The 26670-nt window shown below is 41.0% G+C and overlaps 1 protein-coding gene across 1 annotated transcript in view; it reads left to right on the plus strand.

Moving 5' to 3' along the window:
- Positions 1-26670, plus strand: part of ADAMTS12 (ADAM metallopeptidase with thrombospondin type 1 motif 12) — a 696444-nt gene that overhangs the window by 606742 nt on the left and 63032 nt on the right. The window contains exons 20-23 of the mRNA XM_089689453.1: positions 13362-13514; positions 15388-15561; positions 24183-24332; positions 26117-26270. Coding sequence (XP_089545579.1) covers positions 13362-13514; positions 15388-15561; positions 24183-24332; positions 26117-26270 — 631 coding nt within the window. The remainder of the gene's footprint in view (positions 1-13361; positions 13515-15387; positions 15562-24182; positions 24333-26116; positions 26271-26670) is intronic.

Here is a 26670-nt window from a genome sequence, read left to right on the forward strand (position 1 = left end):
TTTTCCTTGAATGCAGTCAGACTTTACAGATCAGTAGCAACAGCCCCCTATGGGCTAAGGACTTGCAGCCCCTCTGAAAATTGGCTTAGCTTGTTGCAAAATACATGCAGAGATGTCTCCTCTCCCCTGCAGAACAGCTCCACAGCCTGCAGACACTACCAGCCCTCCTGGCTGCTCTGAAGATCTCCCAGGACAAGGATAAAGGATTAAGCACAACACTGTCCTTTGAAAGCTTGCTTCATGTGACAGACTCTCCCCTTGTAAATCCCTGGGTGTGATGATGTACTCACTCTGTCCTTCTTGCTCCCACTTCTCCCAGGCTTCGATCCTGTTCATATCGTGATGCTGAATGGACCCTCCTGTGCCAGCCCAAGCTTAGGCTGGAAGTCAGCCCCCCCCTAGACCCAGCAGACCTTTACCCGGCCACCGACAGTCTCCTCAACACTCCATATTCCACCCCAACTCCCCTGGCAGCCTGACTCTCCCTTATTTATGGGTTGGTCTCATCACTCTCCCAAGGCCCCCCAACCTGGGATTGGTTAGATTCCCATAAAAATGCAGATTAGTTCTTCACTCCGTCCGCGCACTGGCTTCTGGAAGATTCCATGGTCCTCCAGAACTAAGTATAGCTACAGGCGATATGATATATATATGTAATCACATCCACCAGCCTGGTGGGCTCAAGCTACTGCCTCATATAAAATCCAAACCAAGAGTAAGATTTGGGAGCGAGATAAAAGTAATCAGAAATTTTTGAAACATTGAGAATGACAGTTTTGGCCATCCCACCCTTCTGCCACCGTTGAAATCAACATGAGACATACACACACACACACAAACATACATATATATATTAGGGTTGCACCAATACCATTTTGTTTTACCGGGGAGTACGAGTACAGATACTTTCTGTCAAGAACTCTCCGGTACCAAGTACTGATACCTTTGTGATGCTATTTGAGCCCATACAAAATGAATGGGCTCAAATCACACTGCACAGTATTGCATGTGATTTAAACAGGAATGCAGTGCGATTCCTGCACGAATCGCATGCAGTTTCCCGCACAGCTCCTTTGTGAACCCAGGCTTGTCATAGCGACTTTGAGCATGAGTTTATTCAGGAGCGGTGCGGGAAACCTCCCTGCATGACAGGTTCCACCAATGAAGCTCTGGCTCCCGATCCAACTGCAGACATCAACGGCTGTGGCTTGGGCTCCTCCTGCTTCTCCCTTGGCTTTGTTCCCCACATCTCCAACAATTCTCTCCTCCCACCCCAGCCTCCAGTGGCTCTCTTCCCCCGACCTCCAGCCATTCATTTTGTACTTGTGCAAGTACTTGGTATTGGCACCAATACCAATACCAGTGTAGCGCTCAACCCCGAAGGAACCGCTGGAATTAATGGGCACTTCTGTCCTTACTTCAGTGATGAACCATATATATATTGGATCCACAGCACACCAGTACACCTTGTGGGAAGTTTTATAACAGGTTTAAAAAGACAGGTAAAACTCTGCAAATAGACTGCAAATTAACTTGGAAAATAGCAGTTAAATGCACTGAATACACAAATAATAATGCACAAAAATATCAATAAACACAATATTCATGTATATACGTATATACCAGTACAGCTATAGATCAGTATTAACCCCCTGCAACTATAGCAGTAATATGTCCCCAGCTAAACTGACGTCTCTTTAGGCTCAGTCCCAAATTCACTAGTATGCTGTAGGATTGTATCACTGTGTGAGTCTATGTGTTGCACAGGCCTGTGTTGGTGAATCTGTGGAGCGCTCTTAAGGACTGACATGTCACAGGTTAGCAGTTGCTCACCACATCCAAGAAGAACAGTTTCCAGGGGTTACCTCCTTGAAGGGATGATGAATGGGGCTCTGTCTCTCTGCTAGTTTTTCTCTGTTGTCAATTGTCGGTGCTGCACAATCTCTGAGGTGCCTCACCTGGGATGGTCACATGCCTCCTCTGCAATTTCCAACACTCTGACCTCTCTCTGCGGTGGGAGATGTTGTTGCTATCGGTAACTGCCGTCGTGGGTGACTGGTACCAATGAGCACAGTTGCTGCTGACTTCAGCTGCTGTAGATAACCGTTGTCCTTAGCAACCTCTGCTGTTCTGGAAACAGTGTCAGTGTACTTCAACAGTAGGGGCTGCAGAGTAGCTCCCACATGTCTTCTGCAATGGCACACATGGCTCACCCACCCCCTTCCTCCTTGCAAAGCATCCTGGTCCTGTAGTCCTGTGTTGTATAAATTTACATTGTCTGCCTCTTTGATGAAACTGCAACTCCCACAAACACTCCAGTACTGCTAAGAGCTGAGCCAATCAAACCCTTTCTGACAATATGCAGTCTTAAAAGGGAAACAGTTCTTTAAAAGGGAAACAGCAATGGCCCCGCTACACCAGTATTGGGGCAGCCCTAATATACTGTAAATATATATATATATCAGGGGCGGACTGACCATTTGGAAACTTGGGCATTGCCCGAGGGCCCAGGATCAGTAGGGGTCCCCATGGGATGCCCCTGTTACCTTTTTCATAGGCTTTTTTGAGTTTGGGCAAGGACACAGGGGCCCCATGATCCCCTATTGCCCAGGGGCCCTATGAGTTGTCAGTCCACCCCTGATATATATATATATATATACTCTATATATGGGCGATTGTGTGTGTCCTACTTCACCTTAACTGCAAGTGTTCCATGTGCACATTTCAACACCCCTCTCTGCTCCTTCCCATCAAAAGCGTGATAATGGCACTTCCTTTATCTGATGTGAGACCACAAGAAAAAAAAAATTCAATACTACAATAAACTCATCCACATGCTCTGCCTTCCTGCAACTGCACAGAGCTGACTGATGGAGTTGATTTACTGGTAGAAAGGTAATTGGCTGTTCGCTTTGGAAGGGGATTTTCAGTTAACTTGGTGAATGAGGTGAAGTTCCGCTGACTCCATCATCCAATGATATTGTATGAAAGCAAAAATATATTTTTTTTCTTTTTTCTTTGCAATTTGAATTTTCACTACATTCACTGAACTAAGGGAAAATTGCCTTGCATAGTAAAAATTCTCTTACATGGTGAACATGCTATTTGCCTTTAGTAAATTAACCTCAACAGGTTTTTGCCATTATCGGAATCTACTGCAAAGATAGATTTGGTTGTTTATATTGGCTTTTCTTAAAATATTTAATGGTTTTTAATAAGTGCATCATTGAGATAAAGGGTGTTTCATTAAATTTGCCTGGGAGTTGTCTTTAACCTTTGAGTATATCAACCATTAAAAAACAGGTAAAAAAAATAATAGACATAAAGATTTTGTAACAAACAAATGAAAATGTACTATAGTTTGTCCTTTCTTATTCGGATTACAAAGCTTTTTGCTAAGCTTTTAATTCATTTCCAGTTCCTTTCTTGCAGCTTCTTTTTATCTTTATCATTATTATCTCATTTACAGTCCAGTAGCTCTAGGTAGGATATCAGATATTTAGTAGTGACTGTTTTCCACAAATAACTTGCTAACACTTTCTTGGACACAAGCATATATTTGCTGAACACTCCTCAAAGGATTTGACTTCTGCTGATTTTTTATTCGAAGATAAATACATAAATAAATAATACATTATTACAAGAAATAACTTAAAAAATACAGCTCCTACTGCAATCCTCATTCTCTGCATGGATATGTCTCCTAAAGACTCACCGCTCTACGATCCAGTGCCAATCCTATGCCAAACTAAATAACACCTAGCATTGTCCAACCTACTTCCTCTGCCCCCTGCACATCAAGTGCCTTCCCCCTGAATACATCACTAAACCACTCTTGGATCACAGAAGAATGCTGCAGAAAGCTGCACCATAATATTACGTAAATTTCTCTGCAGCAATTATGATTTGCCCACCAGTGAAAAGAAGAGTAGGAAAAGGACCTGCGACATTGTGCAACCAGGCAAAAAATCCCTGGAAAAAATGTATGTATCTACACCTACCAGTCTGGTGGCTCCATCTGTCCTTCCCAGGGGCGGACTGACCATTTGGAAACTCAGGCACTGCCCGAGGGCTGGGGGTCAGTAGGGGGCCCCGTGAGATGCCCCTGGTACCTTTTTCATGGGCTTTTTTGAGTGTAAGCAAGGACACAGGGGCCCCATGATCCCCTATTGCCCAGGGGCCCCATGAGTTGTCAGTCCACCCCTGGTCCTTCTCCTCTAGAGGCGGTAGGCACTCTCTCCTCCTGGAAAGCACATTGGTCATGTAATGAGTACTCAAGTAGTGAGTTGGATGAAGCTGGGCCTTTATTCAACTTGGAAGATGCATTGGATCACAGAATGATGAGTTTGCTGGGGACTGTGCTGGAAGGAATTTCAGTATTGCACAGAAATCTACTTTTGTATTTTTTATTTTTTTTGCTGGGCCACTGATTTTAAGTCGGGATTTAAATATGATTGATATTCTTAGGTGAGTCCATTTGTATGTCACACAGGTAAAGTGGGTTGTTTCAAAGTACAAAACTTGTCTTTTTTGCATGATCACAGAAAAACATTTCGGGACTGACCATTCCTCAAGCATGTGATGACCATTCAGCTCAAAGTATGTAGGTGAAAAACAAAGGATTGGTTAAACACATAAGTGTTTTTTTCCATCCATAAGTGCTTTTCAGAATAACAAATACAATAAGGTAGAAGTTGTATGAATGGCTTAGGGGTCTATTCTATACATTTTTTTTATCCAGGATGCACACAACTTATACTCAATTTTTACCTATTTTACTCATTAGACTAGATTAGAAAAATGGCTGAATTGTGGGTGAAAATTGTATAAATGTTGGGTAAAGCATTAAAATGGAACTTAACTCACAAAAGGGAGTTAAGCCGGCCATAGACAGATTGAATCTCGGCCGGTTCAGAGATTCGATCCATCTATGGGCAAGCTGAGTGTACACAAGTGGATCCATTGCTCGACTTGGGTACGACCAGCATGTCAGGTTTTTAGCATGCGATTATTACCAGCGAATATAGCCACTAGCAATAGTCATTGTGCTCCTCCGGCAGGGGTGGCTTCCCACACCTCTTCTGCCGGCAGAACACAACAGAGGGATTCTGCCATCAGCACTATGTTGATGGGGGAATAAAGCAATTTTCTTTCCTGCAACTTGCCAGCTCTACACCGAGAGTTGAGTGCTCACTCAGTTCTCAGTCTTCGATAAGCAGAGAGCCAGTGATTGTCAGTCACTGCTCTGGGCTCTGCCCCTGGAACACTGGGCAGTGGAGGGGGCAGGAGCAACTGGCTCAGGTTCTCTGTGGCCTGCTGAGAGTCTGAGACTTCTGCTACTCAGGAATCTAGGTGGACTGGCTGAGTGACGTCAGCTGACAGCAGACTTTAGCTTGCTGTCAGCTGAATACGGGCCAGATTGCAGAACTTATGCACTCCTGTGACCTACAGGAGAAGTAGGGCCAAAGGAGCTTTATCCCTACTTCTCCTTTAACTTTTAGCCCTGCCCCATGCTGCAGTTCTGGCCTAGACCAAATGATATATACCCGGTCCTGCAGCCCCCTGAGATACTTACATCATGTTTCTCAGAAGGTTTAAGGATCAGCACACAAAGCGGCAGTCTAGAGGGCAGGCCAGGGCATCATTGGAGCTGACTACCTGCACTCAGAAGAGGCAGCCAGCTGAAGTGGACTAAGATGGTGGTAAGGAATCTGCTGTGTTACACCGAACAGCAGATTGCTGTGAGATAATGCTAGAGTTAGTATGTGCTTTGAAGAACACTACAGGTAAATGAAAAAAAAAAACATGGGGGGTGAGGGGAGTTGAGAACCACTTTAAATAAATAAAGCCATTGTGTAGATTAAGATTTTTGTTAAATAATACAATTTGAATAGAGATCTATACATGGGACAATTGAGAAAGGAAGAGGTAGGGGTGGGTTGGTTCCAGAAGAGGGAAAGTAGGGAACTATGGGTAGCATGGCTGATACATTCCTGCAGTCATGTTTTTAAAAATTAACACTTTTGTATGTAAAGATCACAGAGTGCAATTTGATGGGGTGAGTTCACACAATTAGGCTCAATATTCCATTGTTCCATTTTTAGAAGCATTGTTCCAGCTCTCCTATTCATTCCAAACCTTCAATGACATTCATTTTCAAAGTCCTTACTAATCTTAAATGAAAAAAAAAGTTTGCAAAGTCATATTACTGTTGAAGAGCTGTGGGACAGACTCACGAGGACTGACAGAGGTGAGAACAGGAGACAAGAAAGTTCATTCAGCCGGATAGAAAGTTGCCGCTGGCTCTCACACAAATGATTGGAGAGGTGGTTTAATAGTGTGGAATAATATAGCGGAACCGTCCTATATTTCCTGCTTCCTCTGCTGAGTGCGATGAATGATGTAATTGGCAGATAAAACTCTATGGATTCTTATAACCCAATTTAAACTTCTATGAACCCGTGATCTCTTAAGATGTGTTTCTGTAAAATTATACAAGATTTTTTTTTTTTTTAGAAAAACACTGACATTATAAAAAGGACAAGTATGTAACTTTCAGTTATGTGCAACAGAAATAATTGAATATTAGGTTTTCTTAACTGTAAATTTCCTTATTCATTATAAATATTAGTATGTAAGAAAAAAAATTACCCACTTTTATAGGGTAGGCATTAACTATCCTATCTATCTATCTATCTATCTATCTATCTATCTATCTATGTATCTATCTATACTATATTGCCAAAAGTATTGGGACACCCCTCCAAATCATTGGATTCAGGTGTTCCAATCACTTCCATGGCCACAGGTGTACAAAATCAAGCACCTAGGCATGCAGACTGCTTCTACAAACATTTGTGAAAGAATGAATCGCTCTCAGGATCTCAGTGAATTCAAGCGTGGTACCGTGATAGGTTGTCACCTGTGCAATAAGTCCATCCGTGACATTTCCTGGCTACTAAATATTCCACGGTCAACTGTTAGTGGGATTATAACAAAGTGGAAGGAACTGGGAACAAAAGCAACTCAAACACAAAGTGGTAGGCCACGTAAAATGACAGAGCGGGGTCAGCACATACTGAAGCACACAGTGTGCAGAAGTCACCAACTGTCTGCAGAGTCAATAGCTAAAGACCTCCAAACTTCATGTGGCCTTCAGATTAGCACAACAACAGTGCATAGAGAACTTTATGGAATGGGTTTCCATGGCCGAGCAGCTGCATCCAAACCTTACATCACCAAGTGCAATGCAAAGTGTCGGAAGTAGTGGAGTAAAGCACTCCGCCACTGGACTCTAGAGCAGTAGAGACGTGTTCTCTGGAGTGACGAATCATGCTTTGCTGTCTGGCAATCCGATGGATGTGTCTGGATGAACAGTACTTGCCTGACTGCATTGTGCCAAGTGTAAAGTTTGGTGGAGGGTGGATTATGGTGGGGGGTTATTTTTAAGCGGTTGGGCTTGGCCCCTTAGTTCATGTGAAGGGAACTCTTAAGGCATCAGCATACCAAGACATTTCGGACAATTTCATGCTTCCAACTTTGTGGGAACAGTTTGGGGATGGCCCCTTCCTGTTCCAAGATGACTGCACACCAGTGCACAAAGCAAGGTCCAAAAAGACATGGATGAACGAGTTTGGGGTGGAGGAACTTGACTGGCTTGCACAGAGTCCTGAACTCAACCTGATAGAACACCTTTGAGATGAATTAGAGCAGAGACTGCAGCCAGGCCTTCTCCTCCGACATAAGTGCCTGACCTTATAAATGCGCTTCTGGAAGAATGTTCACATATTCCCATAGACACACTCCTAAACCTTGTGGACAGCCTTCCCAGAAGAGTTGAAGCTGTTATAGCTGCAAAGGGCGGGCCAACTCAATATTGAACCCTATGGACTAAGACTGGGATGCCATTAAAGTGTGTGTAAAGGCAGCCGTCCCAATACTTTTGGCAATATAGGCTGTCTGTCTGTCTATTTATCCATCTTTGTATAGTCTATCTAGAGAGGAATTAAACTCCCAATCAACATCAATTATTTTTAATTCTTATGCTACTAGCGTTAGTAAATAGATAGGAGGGTATATTATATTTACTTGTATATTATATTTACCTTATTTTATTAAACATTTAAATTTCTTCAGTTGCTTCCTGGTTTCTGGCCTAGGTCAAAATGATGTCATACATCTGAGGAGTGTTCATGGCCATTTTTTTTTCTTTCATCTGGGAGAGGGGAGAAGAGGCTTTTTTCAGCTAAGCATGCACTACTACATGCATGCCTGAGTTAAGGGCAGATGGATTCCATGAAGTAAATGCTACATGGATCATCAGCCCTTATACAGAATTACCATTGCTAGAAATGCCAGGGATGTTCTTCAAAGTGATGTCTAAACAAAATAATTGATGGATACATGGATGGACGGCTGAGTTTGCTTTGAATAGTAAATATGAATTAAATGGTGTTTTTAGTTTGTGGTGCTCAGATACAGTTAAGTTCAGAGAAACAGGGTACCTACAATGGATCTAAAACCTTAAGTTTTTACCCAATGCATTTTCTGCATTAAGGTAAAAAACCTTTCATGTTTCGATATCCAATTCAGCGTTCTGATGTTGTGCTTGGGCAGAGGGCCAGGTCATTCAGATCTATCCTAGGGGTCAATGAAGAGCCTTCATATTTTACCTATAACTTTGTGTAATTGTAGATTTGGGATCAAGCTTCCCACTTTGAGAATATGGATAACATTGTTTCACTGCATGAACATGGTTTCAGCTGTTTGGTTAGCACTTCTGCCTTGCTCTGGAGTCCTCAGCATGTTCTCCCTGTGCTTGCATGGCTTTCATCTGGGTACTCTGGTTTACTCCCACATTCTAAAGACATGCTGACAAGTTAAAATGTCATTAAACCCAGACTATTAAAATCTATCATTTCATGTTACATAACTGAGTGTACAATCTCACAAAGCCACTAAAGCATTCATTTTTTTTAGAGAGAAACATACCTGGTTGATCCTGCTTCCAACCCTCCCTTCCATCTTCTCTGTGTCCCCACTGTAGCCTAAGATTGTGAAGACCAGCTGTTGTCATCTACTGATCATGCTCAGTTCTCTTTCCAAGCTCTTTGTTTCCTCTTTTTCCTTATCTGTGCAGCCCACATTACTATGAGTCACACATGTGGGTGTATACACAGTAGTAAATGATACTCCTTTCCCTTCCTCCTCCTCCACGCCCATCTATTGCTAAACACTGGGGGGATATAGGTGTCCGTTTATGAACCAGCAGTAATAGATCGCTGCTCAGTTCTCCGGCATTCTCGGAGAACACAGTTCTCCTGTGAATGCCGTTTATGAAGCATATGTAGATCAGTTCTCCAATTGAAGGGAGAACGGTCTCCAAACGCTGGAAAACGGCTGATTTTACTATAATCTCGCGAGATTACAGTAAAAGATCAGTTTACTAAACAGAGGTAAATTATCGCTGCTTAGTTTGCGGTCCCTCCGATTCTCCAGCTCTGGGCTGGAGAATCTGGAGGGAGAACACAGATCTCCAGTGAAGGGCTGAACATGTTTTCCTGGGTGTCATAAACTGTGAATGACCAGAGAATAGCTGCGATCCACTGAATCGCAGCTATTCTCTGTATCATAAAAGGACACCATAGTATGCTGATTGATACCATTCACTAAGAAACTCATAAACAAGAGTGTTCTGGGGATGACCTGGCTAACCTGGCTCACGACTTTACTTTTTTCTTCCTTTTCCTTCTCTTTTATTTTTCCATTTCTTTGTTATTTCCCTCTCCCCTTTTTCCTCCTGAAGTATTGCTCCTATCAATGGCCCATTCTGCATTGTATATTTGCTCAGTTTTTCAGAACTGTTTTGAATTGGGGGTCTACCTTGCCCCTTGCTTCAGTTTAGCTTTTATAAGCTCAGTTTGACATTGATTGTACCCACTTTATACTGCCTTTGTACAGTATTACTGTTTATGGTTGGATACCTCAAACTGATCCGCTCACAGGCTTTAGGCTTTTGTATTGTTCTTGATCTTTTATATTGTATGCAAATTTTCAATAAACGTTATTGTAAAAGAAACTCACAAAAGAGCTTAGTTGTAATATAAATCAGTATTAAAAATATCTAATGGAATTGCCAATGCCTGTAAAGTAAAAGAGAGCCTTGGATGCAAATGCTGTCTAAACAAAATGAAAGCTAGTTTCAATCATCTTTGACTCCACCTACACCATATTAGTGCCCCAAAAATACACATCTGATGTTCAATAAAGATGTATAAGGAGCTATAACAGATTTTTTTTTATATTTGTAATGTAATTTGAATTGTTTTTCTGAAACTGTTTTTAGTAGTGGTGCACCAAAATTAAAACTTTGGGGCCGAAACCAAAAATTCAGGACGCACTTAGCCGAAAACCAAAACCGAAATGTCTGTGTGTGGGAGGATGGCGAAGCTCAAAAGTTTTTTTTTTTTATTTTAATGTGCGTTTTTATTTTTTACTTATGCTTTTATTGCTATCACATAGGGGACCAATAGTCATGTGATATGCATATAAGTGACAGGTCGTCTTTGTGGGGGGGGGCAGTGTGTACAGAGAGGAGCAGGGTATACAGTGAGGGTGCAGTGTATACAGACAGGCTCTCTCACTTGTTGCCGCTGAGGCTACAAAGCAAAATCATATCAAAAACGCAGCAAAAAACGCAGCAAGAAACGTACTATTCTGCAGTGTTTCCATTGAAGTCTATAGAACCAAAAACGCAACTCTTTGCATTTAAAAAAGTCCCTGACCCTTTCCAAAAAATGCACCGGGTGAAAACGTGGAGATGCGAACCTGTCCCATAGGAAATCATGTTAAATGGACTATACTGCGTTTCTGCAATATGCTTTGGAAAACGCTTAGGTTTCAACCTGAGGACAATGTCATTGCTGGTTTTTAAATGCAATTTAGAAAAAATATATATAGGAATGCGCTAAATTTAAATATCACCATACAATAAAGTGTCCATAATAAATCTGTAAAAGTCCAAACACCATAAATAACTCAAAAATTCATCTGTGTAACTCATAACACCGTGATTAATCCACCACCAAATAAATTGGATAAACTCAGCAGAGCTAAAAGCTGATCAGATTATATACCAGCACCAGCGTTTTTGCTCTGGGAGCGATGAATAAACGATATCCAGACTGTAGATGTAATATTCTGCAGTGATATTCACATATCCAGGTAATCGGCAGCAATATTCCACAATGATGGACAATATCTCAATGTAAGGAGCAATACTCTGCAGCCAAAAATCTCAGGATGAGCCTTTCCATATACCACCGTATTTCCATAAATGTAGAAGCCACACTCAGGGACAAAGGAAAAGAAATGATGGTGCAGCACGTTTAAAACAAATAAACATTTATTAAAAACTCAAAGCACTCAAAAGTGAGGTGTCCAAACAGAAACCAGCTTAAACAGCATAAACACAGCACTGCTAATGGACTAGTCCCGCTCACCACGGATCACCACCGACAGTCACAGGGAAAACGTCCTGACGTCAACATCAAGTAGGCCACACCCAACGCGTTTCGTCACCACAACGTCTTGAAAGGGCTGTACAACGGGGTATTCTTCCCACTGACCCCCAATGTAATGGGGTATTTATACCACTGACCCCCAATGAAGACGTCGTGGTGACGAAATGCGTTGGACGTGGCCTACTTGATGTTCACGTCAGGACGTTTTCCCTGTGACTGTCGGCGGTGATCCGTGGTGAGCGGGACTCGTCCATTAGCAGTGCTGTGTTTATGCTGGTTAAGCTGGTGTCTGTTTGGACACCTCACTTGTGAGTGCTTTGAGTTTTTAATAAATGTTTGTTTTAAACGTGCTGCACCATCATTTCTTTTCCTTTGTCCCTGAGTGTAACTTCTACATTTATGGAAATACGGTGGTATATGGAAAGGCTCATCCTAAGATTTTTGGCTGCAGAGTATTATTGCTCCTTACATTGAGATATTGTCCATCATTGTGGAATATTGCTGCTGATTACCTGGATATGTGAATATCACTGCAGAATATTACATCTACAGTCTGGATATCGTTTATTCATCGCTCCCAGAGCAAAAACGCTGGTTTATAGTCTGATCAGCATTTAGCTCTGGTGAGTTTATCCAATGTATTTGTTGGTGTATTAATCACGGTGTTATGAGTTACACAGATACATTTTTGAGTTATTTATGGTGTTTGGACTTTTACAGATTTATTATGGACACTTTATTATATGGTGATATTTAAATTTAGCGCATTCCTATATAAATTTTTTCTACATTTATGCCAAAAAATTCTTTTGGGTTGGGAGTTGCGGCTGTAGTGGTCTTATTATTGATAGAAGGTTAAAGTGTGGCGCTTTTCTAACTTTTTTTTTAAATGCAATTGTTGCCTTTTTTTTCTTCACTTTAGCTCTGAAAAGGAGCCGTTATTCGCCCCGCCGCTAAAGTAAACAAAGGGGCAGGGTCACTGGGTAATGTCACTGGGTGACCCCACCCCTTTGTTTAATTTAGCGACGGGGTCAAAAGACGGCAATTGCATTTAAAAACTGGCAGAGACACTTAGCGGCGGCAAATGAGGGAGCCTGTCTGTATACAATGCTCCCTCACTGTATACTGCTTACCTGCTCTCCTGGCTTTGTCTGCTGCCCCCCCTTCTGAAGTGCACATAGCCCCCAACAACACCAACCGCCTCCGAGCCAAATAGTCAGTTATCGGCACCTGCATCGCCTCACTTTTTCCTATAGGCAAAATGGTGATAGGACTATTTTTAGCTGATATGTTTAGAAATTTTGGTGCAACCCTAATTTTTAGCCATGTGACCAGCACAGCACCAATCGGGGCTGGCCAGACACAGACTCACATTGTAAAGAGCATACATCAGCAGAGTAATAGAAGCCCCTCCCATGTATCTTCCCCCACGGAACAAGGGGAGATGACGTGACCACACAACAGTGCTGCAGGAATAGGGGACTTAGAGGATTCAAAAAAATACAGTACCATGATATACTGTATATGATTTATGTGAATGGATTATGGCAATTATCACTTCTCTGTGAAGTATCCCTTTAACTGACTCCTGTCTAACTTGGCAATAGCATGTGTGTGCACGTGTATGTATGCATATGAGATAGGATCCTTAGATTGTAAGCTCCTTGGAGGCAGGGACTAATGAGAATGTACTGTATGTAAAGACAGTATAAATTGTTGGTGCTATATAAACACCTGGAATAAATAATAACAATATGTAAGTTAATGTAACATGCTAATAGGTTTGCATTTGTTGCTGTGGCGTGATGTGACTGATCGATGGATTCTCTGCCCCCGCAGTGTTCCACAACCTGTGGTCTTGGGGCTTTTTGGAGAAATGTGGAATGCAGCACAGGAAATGAAGCAGACTGTGGACACATTAAAAAGCCCGATCCCGCAAGAAGATGTCACTTGCGCCCATGTGCAAACTGGAGAGCTGGAAACTGGAGCAAGGTAGTGTTACAGTTTTAAAAGAGAGATAAATAATTTAAATTTAAATAATTTTTAGGGTTTATAAAAATGTATATATGTATAAAGGTTTCTATATGTGTGCTTGTTGTTGAGTGTTTTTTTAACATGGGAAGATTAATGTTCAAATGTAAGCAATTTTTTCTTCTCTAAATGCTTTTAGCATTAATTTTTTATTAGTATTTATTGTCCTAAGAGAATGAAAAGTGTCTGTGTGTGAATATATTTAATATTAATATAATATAATATTATGTAAGAATATGAAAAACTATTTTTAAAAAACTGGAAACATATAAATTATAGTTTCCCTATAAAGTGTATGTATACACTTTATAACATTAGATAAGTTGGTTATACCTAGAACCCCTGTCAGGTTTTTTATTTTGCTGTTTGTGCTCCATCAGGGAGATATTCCTTCACTTCCCAGCCTGGAAATACAATCTTAGACAGCTGTCATTGGAGCAAGTGTCCCCATTAGAAGTTTTCCCCTCACCTCCTTTTCTGGTGAAAATTGTAAGAAATCTTTGTCCCAGTTACAATAGAAGGGGTGCATACCTTCCACAGTAAAGACACACGTATCAAAACAAAATGGACAGTGTTGCTTACCCTTCCCTTCTCTAAAACGTAATAAGAATATTAGATATACCTGTTCTGGGGTTGATTTACTAAAGTCAAATAGACTGTGCACTTTGCAGGTGCAGTTGCTCTTATTTTCCCCAGAGCTTAGTAAATGTGGTGAAGCTCCACTTTGTTAACAAAACCCAATTAGGTACAAAAAAAAAATTTAAAAACAGTATTTTTGCTTGCACATAATTGGATGATGGAAATCAGTAGGGATTTGCCACATTCACTAAGCTCTGGTGAAAATGAGTGAAACTGCACCTGAAAAGTGCACAGTTTATTTACCTTAAGTAAATACACCCCTATATGTTCTGTTTTAACTTTTTTAACTTTTTACCATGGAAGCACACATGGTTACACAGATTGTTACAGTTTGCAGTACAATAACATGATCAGAAAGTTGTAGCTATTAAAAAATAATTTAAAAAATGATTTACTTTGGGGGCCAGTGGGAAGCATATCCTATTACACTGGGGGGCAGTGGGAGGAATATCTGACTATGTTGGAGGTCAGAGGGAAGAATACCCCATTACATTGGGGGTCAGTGGTATAAATACCCCATTACATTGGGGGTCAGTGGGAAGAATACCCTGTTACGTTGAGGATCAGTGGGTATTATGCTCTAGCACATTGGGGGTCAGTGGTATAAATACTCCATTACATTAGGGGTCAGTGGGAAGAATATTCTGTTACGTTGAGGATCAGTGGGTATTATACTCTAGCACATTGGGGGTCAGTGGTATAAATACTCCATTACATTGGGGGTCAGTGGGAAGAATACCCCGTTATGTTGAGGATCAGTGGGTGTTATGTTCTAGCACATTGGGGGTCAGTGGTATAAATACTCCATTACATTGAGGGTCAGTGGGAAGGATACCTCGTTACGTTGAGAATCAGTGGCAAGCATATCCTGTTATATTAAGGGTCAGTGGGAAAAATATTCTAATACATTGGGGGTCAGTGGTAAGAATACCCTAATACATTTGGGGATCAGTTGAAAGAACGGAAGTGGCTACTTCATGAGAAACTTGGGGAGAGGATCCATTGGCCCATGGAAATGGCTCTGCCAAGTGATATTGGTGCCAGAACTAGACAGGAACCTTCAGATAGCAGATATAGTAGGAACTCCTAGTAAATTATAGAAAGAACTGGAGAAACAGAGAAATATCTGTGATCAAATTCAAATGTCACTATATTATACTTTTACTCTGTACTATATTTCTCTTTTGATGCACAGTGCTCTACAAACTGTGGTGGTGGATTCATGACCAGGGAAGTACAATGCATGGATACGCGCGAAAACAGACCTCTTAGACCATTTCATTGCCAGTCTCCAGGACACAACCCTGTACAGAACATTTCCTGCAACCCTGAGCCTTGCTTGTCGTGGCTTGCCAAACCCTGGAGCGAGGTAGAGTTCCAATACTACCTTATTACAAGTGGATCAGTAATAAAAGTACATGTTGAATGCCGTTTATTTACACATTGTAAGCCAGGTTAGGAATCAAGAATCAAGATGTTCTAGGTCATAGATGTTACCACAGTAGAGGGATTTTAATGTGGTTAACAAAGGATGTGAGCATATACTGTAGCTTCCAGTATCAAATCCAGCTTTGGTTACTGCATACGGTGATGATGTAATTTTGAGTGCACCATGATGGCATCATGATATTGGATAAAAGCACAATGCCTCAAGATTTCTCCAGTATTTTCTAGGGGAGCTAGGGAAGCTAAAGTACAGTCCACAAACAAACTAAAATTTCCCAGCATACTTACCAGCTAGCCTGGGACAGGTTTGCCTGAAGAGCCCGCTCCTCTTTAAATACATGGGGACATAAGAAAGCCCAGCAAGAGCACAATGGTAGCTGGTGGCATTCACTGTGTCCCATGCCAAATTCAGTCAGCAAGCTGCCTGAACAATCGGCAACCACCCCAACCTATAGCTAGCCTTTGCAGTAAGGTGCACATATAAGGGCAACATACAGTCAGGTCCATAAATATTGGGACATCAACACAATTCTAACATTTTTGGCTCTATACACCACCACAATGGATTTGAAATCAAATGAACAAGATGTGCTTGAACTTCAGACTGTCAGCTTTAATTTGAGGGTATTTACATCCAAATCAGGTGAACAGTGTAGGAATTACAACAGTTTGCATATGTGCCTCCCACTTGTTAAGGGACCAAAAGTAATGGGACAGAATAATAATCATAAATCAAACTTTCACTTTTTAATACTTGGTTGCAAATCCTTTGCAGTCAATTACAGCCTGAAGTCTGGAACGCATAGACATCACCAGACGCTGGGTTTCATCCCTGGTGATGCTCTGCCAGGCCTCTACTGCAACTGTCTTCAGTTCCTGCTTGTTCTTGGGGCATTTTCCCTTCAGTTTTGTCTTCAGCAAGTGAAATGCATGCTCAATCGGATTCAGGTCAGGTGATTGACTTGGCCATTGCATAACATTCCACTTCTTTCCCTTAAAAAACTCTTTGGTTGCTTTTGCAGTATGCTATACTGTGCACTGTGAAGCGGCATCCAATGAGTTCTGAAGCATTTGGCTGAATATGAGCAGATAATATTGCCCGAAACACTTCAGAATTCATCCTGCTGCTTTTGTCAGCAGTCACATCATCAATAAATACAAGAGAACCAGTTCCATTGGCAGACATACATGCCCACGCCATGACACTACCACCACCATGCTTCACTGATGAGGTGGTATGCTTAGGATCATGAGCAGTTCCTTTCCTTCTCCATACTCTTCTCTTCCCATCACTCTGGTACAAGTTGATCTTGGTCTCATCTGTCCATAGGATGTTGTTCCAGAACTGTGAAGGCTTTTTTACATGTCGTTTGGCAAACTCTAATCTGGCCTTCCTGTTTTTGAGGCTCACCAATGGTTTACATCTTGTGGTGAACCCTCTGTATTCACTCTGGTGAAGTCTTCTCTTGATTGTTGACTTTGACACACATACACCTACCTCCTGGAGAGTGTTCTTGATCTGGCCAACTGTTGTGAAGGGTGTTTTCTTCACCAGGGAAAGAATTCTTTGGTCATCCACCACAGTTGTTTTCCGTGGTCTTCTGGGTCTTTTGGTGTTGCTGAGCTCACCGGTGTGTTCCTTCTTCTTAAGAATGTTCCAAACAGTTGTTTTGGCCACGCCTAATGTTTTTGCTATCTCTTTGATGGGTTTGTTTTGTTTTTTCAGCCTAATGTTGGCTTGCTTCACTGATAGTGGATCTCATCTTGAGAGTTGACAGCAACAGATTCCAAATGCAAATAACACACTTGAAATGAACTCTGGACCTTTAATCTGCTCATTGTAATTGGGATAATGAGGGAATAACACACACCTGGCCATGGAACAGCTGAGAAGCCAATTGTCCCATTACTTTTGGTCCCTTAACAAGTGGGAGGCGCATATGCAAACTGTAGTAATTCCTACACCGTTCACCTGATTTGGATGTAAATACCCTCAACTTAAAGCTGACAGTTAAAGCACATCTTGTTTGTTTAATTTCAAATCCATTGTGGTGGTGTATAGAGCCAAAAATGTTAGAATTGTGTCGATGTCCCGATATTTATGGACCTGACTGTACATCACAAACAAAAAAAACTTTCCACTACACTACATTGACCCAATTTCTATTAAAAAAATGGCAGCTGTAGGTGTCCAGTGTGTGTATATTTTAATACTGTGTGTGTGTGCATGTACTGTATATATATATATTATATATTTTAGATAGATAGATAGATAGATAGATAGATAGATAGATAGATAGATAGATAGATAGATATAGATAATTTTTCTAATGGTTTCAAATAAATACAAAACATATGACTGGATTATGATGAAATAATCTAGTTAGAAATAATTTATGCAGAAATCCATTGTTTACAAACCTGCATAGGAATGAACAGACCTTTCGCCCCCGTTCAAAGCCGATGCATCTTGTCATACGATTTGACAGTTCAAATTGCATGTCAAGTCACACCCTATAATCAGCAGTGGAACCGTTCTTCGTCGGAGTCACACCTATTTGCAAAGTAGTTCCTGCACTGCTTTTGCTGATTTCTGGTGTAACTTATACTGACATCTGTGCATGAAGTCACACAGATGTCTTACAAGTCACACCTGAAGTCACACTGACATTCAACTTTGAAATCGTGTGACTTCAAGTGGACCTTTACTCAAATTAAAATCCATATTAGCATTCTTATTAGGTTTGAAAAATAGGTACTGCAATACTGCCATTTCCTGAAGAAAACCTTCCTCCAGGTCCCCTCAAGTGCTGGACAATGACTAAAATCCTAGGCAACTGGTCTCTTGGTTTTTGTTGAAGAGTAAGATCACAATTAAGACTTGCTGATCCTCCTCTTCAGCAGCAATCATGTGAGCATTTAACTTTTGGTTTTAAGTGAGCAGCACTGGAAGGTGCCAGAAGCAGTATTTTCTCCTAGAAAAAGTATTTCAGCTGTTCTGTTACTTTTCACTTGTCTGTTCCAGCAAAACTGTTTGCGTAAAGGTCCACTGTAACAGTTTTGAGTGAGGATATATTTAAACATGCACCATCAATTTTCTTTTGATAACCTACAAGTTTGAAAACCTGCAAATGAAACCGACCCTGAAAACTGAATGCCAGCAATGAATCCGAAGAACGCAGATACACAGTTCATCTTTTTGATTCGGCTTGATAATCCTCATTCTGCATGTCTGTATTAATAATTATCTGGATTCTGGGAAGACGGCAGGTCGATCCATGAAATGTGCTGAGAGCAAAATGAAAGGACCGGACACACAAAGAGCAACAACTAGATTAGATTGCGATTTATTCATTCTATGAAAGCTACTTAGGGCTTCCCTGTTGAGAAATAAAGCTGTAATGGAGCAAAAGTAATTGCAAGTTAAACATGAAGAAATACAGCACAGCGTGCCACAAAACTGCTTTTGAATTTAGCCAATCAAAATAGCACACACGTCATCTAGACATGTCTCGGGCATAATGAAACCATCATAAGAGGATTATTATAGTGATAATGGAAGAGATCCCATGTGTACAGAACAGCAAATACTAATACAGTCCCTTCACGCCCTTCCCTATGAACAGTTTGTATGATTGTGTAAATACTGGCTAAAAAGTACAGTTACCCATTAAATGACCTTCTCACCTTCTCACCAGTACATTTCTCAAGTCTTATATTTTTCACCTAAGGTCTTCACTGTGCAAACCATTGGGGTATATGTGGAAGAAATCCCTGTTCATTCCTATGGTTAGGGTGGCCATTGTTAGGGTGTATAATAGATGGCCTTTCCATAGAAAAAAATCAGAGATTCTGCATGCAAGGAAGATGGAGAGCCAACCAGAAGACTTCTGCAGAGGTAGCTGTGCCACTCCTAGTGGGTCACACAACACAGACCTCATAAGAAAGAGGACAAGTTAATATAAGACTTGGAGGGGATCATTGAGGGGTTCATTAAAAGATTAATTGCAGTAAAACATCAGTTTTTTTTTCACATGGATGTTGTTAGCAAGAACACCCAACGTCAGTATCCCTAGGGTTATGTTCCACCAGCCTCTGGAGCACCAAAAATGGAATCCCAATTGATGACAACTTTCCAAAACAATAAAGAGGAACACCTTGTAGCATACAGTATATAGGCAAAGGACACAGCTCTGCTGCAGCACCGGTTACACGGACCACAAAGATCTAATATGCAGAATATGATTGGCTAAACCACACAAGTGTTTTTTTTTTACATCTATTTTTCCTTAATATTGGCTTTACGAAAGAGCAAATGTAGTAATTTAGAGGTTGACTATAATTTTTTTAGGGCAGCATAACACTTTTGATAGTAAAATAGTACATTTTGTGTAGAGATGTACACATAAGATTAAAAAGGACAACTGAGGCTGCATGAGGGACAGAGGGATTTGGTCTTATAAGAGGGACAGTCCCTCCAAGTGCAGGACAGTTAGGAGTTATGGACAATGCACTGCTTACATACTTTCTGAACACCCTCATGTGTACTGAGTCATCAGGTAATTTAGGGTGCTCGACAGGGGTCAGAACCAAATATCTGGCATTCTGTTTAGTCTTGTCAAACACCCCCACCACATTGAGTTGTCATGACACAAATATTTAATCTTGCAGTTTTTCAACTTTCTACGTTACTCACCCTTTAGTAAGACTTTAAAACTTGCATCATTCAGAGCAGCACAGGGGTTTTCAGCTAGAATCCAAATGAGGACACTATCTGCATAGAGTTTGCATGTTCCTCTTCTGATTGCGGCGCGGGTTTCCTCCAGGCATTCTGGTTTGTGGCATGTTGGTAAGTTAATCGGCTCCTGTCTAAATTGGTCCTAGTATGTGTATGTACAGTTGCAAGACAAAGTATGTGAACCCCTTGGGATTACGTGGAGTTTTGCATGAATTGGGCATAAAATGTGCTCTGAACGTCATCTAAGTCACAACAATAGAAGAACACAGTCTGCTGAACATAATACTACACAAACATTAGATGTTGCCATGGTTCAATTGCACATAACATGTAAACATTCACAGTGCAGGGAGGGAAAAGTATGTGAGGCCCTAGCTTAATGACTTCTCCCAGAGCTAATTGGAGCCAGGAGTGAGCCAACCTTGACTCCAATCAGTGTGATGATATTGGATGTGTTGCTGACAGCTGTCCTGCCCTTAAAAAAAAAAACATGTTTTGGGTTTTCTGGTTTCAAGAAGCACTTTCTGATGTGAACCATGCCTCGCAGAAAAGAGCTCTCAGAAGACCTATGATCAAGAATTGTTGACATGCATGAAGCTGGAAAGGGTTACAAAAGTATCTCCAAAAGCCTTGATGTTCATGTGTCCACGGTAAGACAGACAGTCTACAAATGGAGAAAGTTTAGCACTGTTGCTACTCTCCCTAGGCATGGTCGTCCTGTAAAAATGACTGCAAGAGCACAGCCCAGAATGCTGCATGAGGTAAAGAAGAATCCCAGAGTGTCAGCTAAAGACCTACAGAAATCTCTGGCACATGCTAACATTTTTGTTGACACATCTACAATAAGGAAAACATTAAACAAGAATGGAGTACATAGGAGGACACCACGGAGGAAGCCAATGCTGTCCAAAAAGAATATTGCAGCACGTTTGAAGTTTGCAAAAGAGCACCTGGATGTTCCACAGCACTACTGGCAAAATATACTGTGGACAGATGAAACCAAGATTGAGTTGTTTGGGAAGAACACACAACACTATGTGTGGAGAAAAAAAGGCACAGCACACCAACATCAAAACCTCATCACCACTGTAAAACATGGCGGAGGGAGCATCATGGTTTGGGGCTGCTTTGCTGCCTCAGGGCCTGGACGGATTGTTGTCATTGATGGGAAAATGAATTCCAGAGTTTATCAAGACATTTTGCAGGAAAACGTAGGACCATCTGTCCGCCAACTGAAGCTCCGCAGAGGATGGGTGATGCAACAGGACAATGACCCAAAGCATACAAATAATTCAACAAAACAATGGCTGCAACAGCACAGAATACGCCTTCTGGAGTGGCCCAGTCAGAGTCCTGACCTCAACCCAATTGAAATGCTGTGGCATGACCTTAAGAGAGCGATTCACACCAGACATCCCAAGAATATTGCTACACTGAAACAGTTTTGTGAAGAGGAGTGGTCCAAAATTACTCCAGATCGTTGTGCAGGTCTGATCTGCAACTACAGGAAACGTTTGGTGGAGGTTATTGCTGCCAAAGGAGGGTCAACCAGTTATTAAGTCCAAAGGTTCACATACTTTTTCCTCCCTGCACTGTGAATGTTTACATGTTATGTGCAATTAAACCATGGCAACATCTAATGTTTGTGTAGTATTATGTTCAGCAGACTGTGTTCTTCTATTGTTGTGAGTTAGATGCCGTTCAGAGCACATTTTATGCCCAATTCATGCAAAACTCCACATAATCCCAAGGGGTTCACATACCTTTTCTTGCAACTGTATGTATGCTTGGTAGGGTTCTTAGATTTTAAGCTCCTCAAGGGCAGGGACTGATGTGAATTAGTAGTTTGTAAATCACAACATATATTGATGGTGCTATATAAATGCCTCTAATAAATGAAAAATATAATAAATTGTTGACTTCCTCTCTGTGCTCTCTTCTCCTGTACACAAAACTAGTCTTCCAGTGCCACATGTTAGACTGGCAACATCTTGCAATGCCATAGGACCTTATTGGCTTACGGTGAGAACTCAGACTAAGGGCCCTTAATACAAAAAACATGGAGCAACAATGATAAATGGGGGAGCATCTTTTGCTTTACACAAAAACATTTATTTTCCCAGCGAGTAGATCACAAAACACAGTGCATTTGCAATGCAGTGTGTGAAATGCACAGGGATCGCGGCGTTTCCCACACTGTATCAGTTTGTACCGGAGCTTAGTGATACAATTTATACAAGCAACTGAATTTGTTTTGATAATATCTTCTTAATCCCTCACATAGCAGCATCCAGGCTGGTAGAGGTCTATCCAGGGCTTTATTACTCTGCATAGCACTTGCTCTTGCTGCTCTTTAATTGTCAAATCACTGGATGAAGGGAGATCTTGGAGCAGGCAATCTTTATCAACTGCAGTGTAGTCTTCATGGAGGCCCAGAACTTAGCTGTAATGTCAGCAAGGGGTGCCTGGATCGCAAAATGGTGTCATCAGAATTGTGTATTTGATTCATGTATTTTTCTGCTTTCAAGGAATTCAGCTTTATGTTTTCCTATTATTTTTATATTGAACTTTTGTAATATACAGAACTTTTCAGAGTATATATAACTATTAGTATATAGAACTAGTTTATCTTCACTGATTAGGTGGAGCAGAACGTGTCAAGTACGTTTGCTCATTGTGTACCATACAATGACCCTTATCAAGCCACATTTATATGAAAAGTATGGTGCAATGAGGTCACAAAGATCTATTATAGCATACGGCAATGTAAAACTGGATCGAGGAGGGACACATAAATAAAAATCCAGACCCAGATGAAATTAATAGATGGGCTACATGACGAGGGTCAGGTGGCAGGGAGGAGCCACAGGAGTAGGAACTGCTGAGAGTTTTTTCTGGAAGGTCAACAGAGAAGAAAGTTGTCCCACCTGCTCACCTTCATTTAATGTTTGAACAACAGTTATGGCAGTTTGGCAGGTTAGGTGATATTTTGGGGTCTGTGAAAAGAGATGAGACGATTACAAAGTGGGAACCCAGCTGGTAGTATGGCGCCCTTGTCAGTTGTATAACGGAACTTAGTTCTTTTGGAAGTCAACAATATTCACTTTTGAAGCTGTCCCTGAGATGATATGCAACTGAAGGCAAAAGGTGGATTTTAGTAATCTCTTTGGCTAGTGGACACCCCAGCACCACCACCACCATCTTCTCGTAAACAATAGTTATGGTATTTGTGAATAGAAACTCTTATTTGTTGTGGTGGTTAAATAGGCACTGCTGTGGCCCTAGAAACCCATGATGTGCAGTCTGTGAGTTTTTATTGGGGATTCCATTAAGGAGATGACAAGTAATGAATACCTCAGTTATATGAATCTGATTGCTAATATTTAGCAAGGTGAGTTTTGGGCCATACACTGTAGCTACCTTCTGCTCCATAGGTCAATGAGAAAAAAATTATGTAAGGTTAGACAAAGCCACAGAAGGAGACAGTAAATAGAACAGAATCCCTGATTTTACTGATTTCTCTTAAATTATTATCTATTGAATGTGTTTGATGTGATGTATGGTTATATGCCAGAGAACAAATAATTGTAGCTGTATAAAGAGGATAATGTGTGTTGGTGTGGGTTAGCTACTTTTATAGCTTTCGTATTGATGACAGTTTGCCTCCTCTCTTTTCTATTTCTGGCACTTAACCATACCGATAGTCTGTGTGCTTGTAAGTGCAAGTTCTAAAAACAGGTCTTCAGAAATTACAGTATTTTGTGTTCATGATTGTTCTCAGTGCCACTTGTGTTACATTTTCTCAGTGTTCAAAGACATGTGGGAATGGAGTCCGGAAAAGAGACGTCATTTGCCCAAAGGAGAATCGCTGTGATCTGAAAAAGATTCCAGTAACTATAATAAACTGCAGCCAAGAAGAGCAATGTGTCAGCTGGAAGACAAATAACTGGACAGAGGTACAATAAATAGTAAATTATAGATGAATAGATGCAGATAGATTGCGTTAGCATTAGTTTCCATTTATGTGTACTCTGACTCAGTGGGTGCTTGCACGTCTATGCTTTCTACATGCTCATCCCTGGGTTCCCTTTGTTTGTTCTTTTTACCATCTTTTTACTTTTTTTCTTGTCTGTTCGGTCTCCTTAGCAGTTTTTTGTACCCCATATGTTGTCTTGTCTTAAATGACCTCCTGAGTTTAACTTATGTTCTTACTTGCTGGAACCTCTGGATCACATGTCTTTGTAATGAGCATAAACACAGAGGAAATGGTGGGAAAGAATTAGTATGGAAAATAAAGACACTTCAGAAGTTCTGTCTTCAATAACAAAAATTGCATTTGAAGCCAAGTGGATGAGTTGAAGCATCCTCAAAATCATATAACAAGTCCAGTTGAGTGGAATGAACTACTGCTAGCTAGACAGTGACCAGGACAACTAAAAACGTTAATGCCAACCACACGTAGCAATTTTCAGGCAATGTTAACCATCTTCAAACAGCCTTTGACCACTAATGTATTTGAAACAATAATTGCAGCTGAATAGCAATCTACCCAAAAAGAAACCCTGGCAAGCAATCTTATACAAAGAAGTCAGCAAGTTGCTTTTCCCCAGTGTTTGATTGAGGTCTCTTCAACTCAATTGTAAAGCAGTCTATTAAAAATAGTGAAGTAGTTGGTTCTTTTTTATTTCAATACAAATTTTAAATTAGGAACAAACAAAAGAGTTTCCAATATTACAGCCGGCTTCACAGACATCCTTTTTGGAACAAGAACCCTACCCTGAGCAAGGTTGTAGAAGTGAGTGTAGTCGTAGATAGCCCCTTGGCATATCCTTTTCTCAGCCCATCCAGTTTAAAAAGCAGCTTACACAAAATTGATATGTACACTTCCAATAGAATGGGTGCTCTTGGTGTGTTTTAACTGTTGTCTGGTTCACCAGCACTAGATAACTTCCACCATGGCTGTAATCAACAAAAAGTGTGGTTTTGCATTTGAGCTACTTGTGTCAACTGCCTAATCATCCTCCATGAATTCCTATAAAGAATCCAGTAGAGATGGGGTTAGGCAACCTTGGCACTCCTCCTGTGGTGAAACTACAAACCCCATTATGCCTCTGCCTGTGGGAGTCATGTATGTGGCTGTCAGAGTCTTGCAATGCCTCACGGGACTTGTAGTACCGCAACAGTTGGAGTGTTGAGGTTGCTTCCCCCTGCAATAGAAGGTGATAGAAGTAGTTTTGTCAGACAAGCAGAGGAAACCTTTGATGGTCACAGAGTTAGCAGGCTGATGGCCAGGTCAGGAGCAGAAAATGTATTACAGGTACCAAACAGGTAATGAGAGTTTAAACAGCTAATAGATAATGCCTAAGATCAGGATAACCATACAAAAGCAGTCCAAACACTTTCCAGGAAAAACCAAAGCATGAGCAGTCAGACAGAAGCCAGAGGCAAACAGACCTCTATTCAGGGCATGTCCAAATAGTCAAATCTGTTGAATGAGTGTGGGCTAGAAGTTGTGGTCTAGCTTTAAAGTTTACTAATGAGGGCAAGTGTGCACACCAGAGCTGCAGTACTAGATAAGTACCAGCAGAGGCTCACAGTTCATGAATGGTAAATGGTAATATACAGTGTATATATATATATATATATATAAAACAGGCTTCATATACTGCATGTCCCATATTGTAGTTTAATCCTTCTGTTGTAGTAATTAGGTCTAACACACATATAATGGTTATTCCAGTGTTCCGAGTCTTGCGGAGAAGGTATCCAACAAAGAACTGTCTGGTGCATGGATACTGATAATAACAGAACCACAAACATGAGCCTGTGTGAGAAGGAGCCAAAACCTGAGGACACTAAGGAATGCCAGATCCAGGATTGCACAATGAGCACAGGTAACATGCAGGATGAATCATACACAACCACTAAGATGGATTTTTAAATTAATTTAACGCACATATACATCATAATTTTCCATAACTGAAAGAGTATATTCCATATAGATGGAAGTGGTAAACTTATTGGCAGGAAAACAAAGGGAAAGTAGGCATTAGCTGATGAAAAACCAGCATCAAAGAGATTCTGTCACTAGTCTATTCGTTTAAAAAATATTTGCATGTTATTTGCCCATAAAATCCTCCCAAAACACCTGAGACATCTGCTGAGCACTGTTAATCTTGAATGTGATGTTTGCATCCTGAGTAGACTCAGAACAATCGCTTTGTTGACACACTGCCAGCTACTGCATAAATGGTTATAGGCTCAATTCACACAGCTTTAACACAAGGACACGGT

This window comes from Staurois parvus, unplaced genomic scaffold (genome assembly GCF_062004578.1).
Source record: "Staurois parvus isolate SC_StPar_1 unplaced genomic scaffold, SC_StPar_1.0 ptg000475l, whole genome shotgun sequence".
Taxonomy (NCBI): domain Eukaryota; kingdom Metazoa; phylum Chordata; class Amphibia; order Anura; family Ranidae; genus Staurois; species Staurois parvus.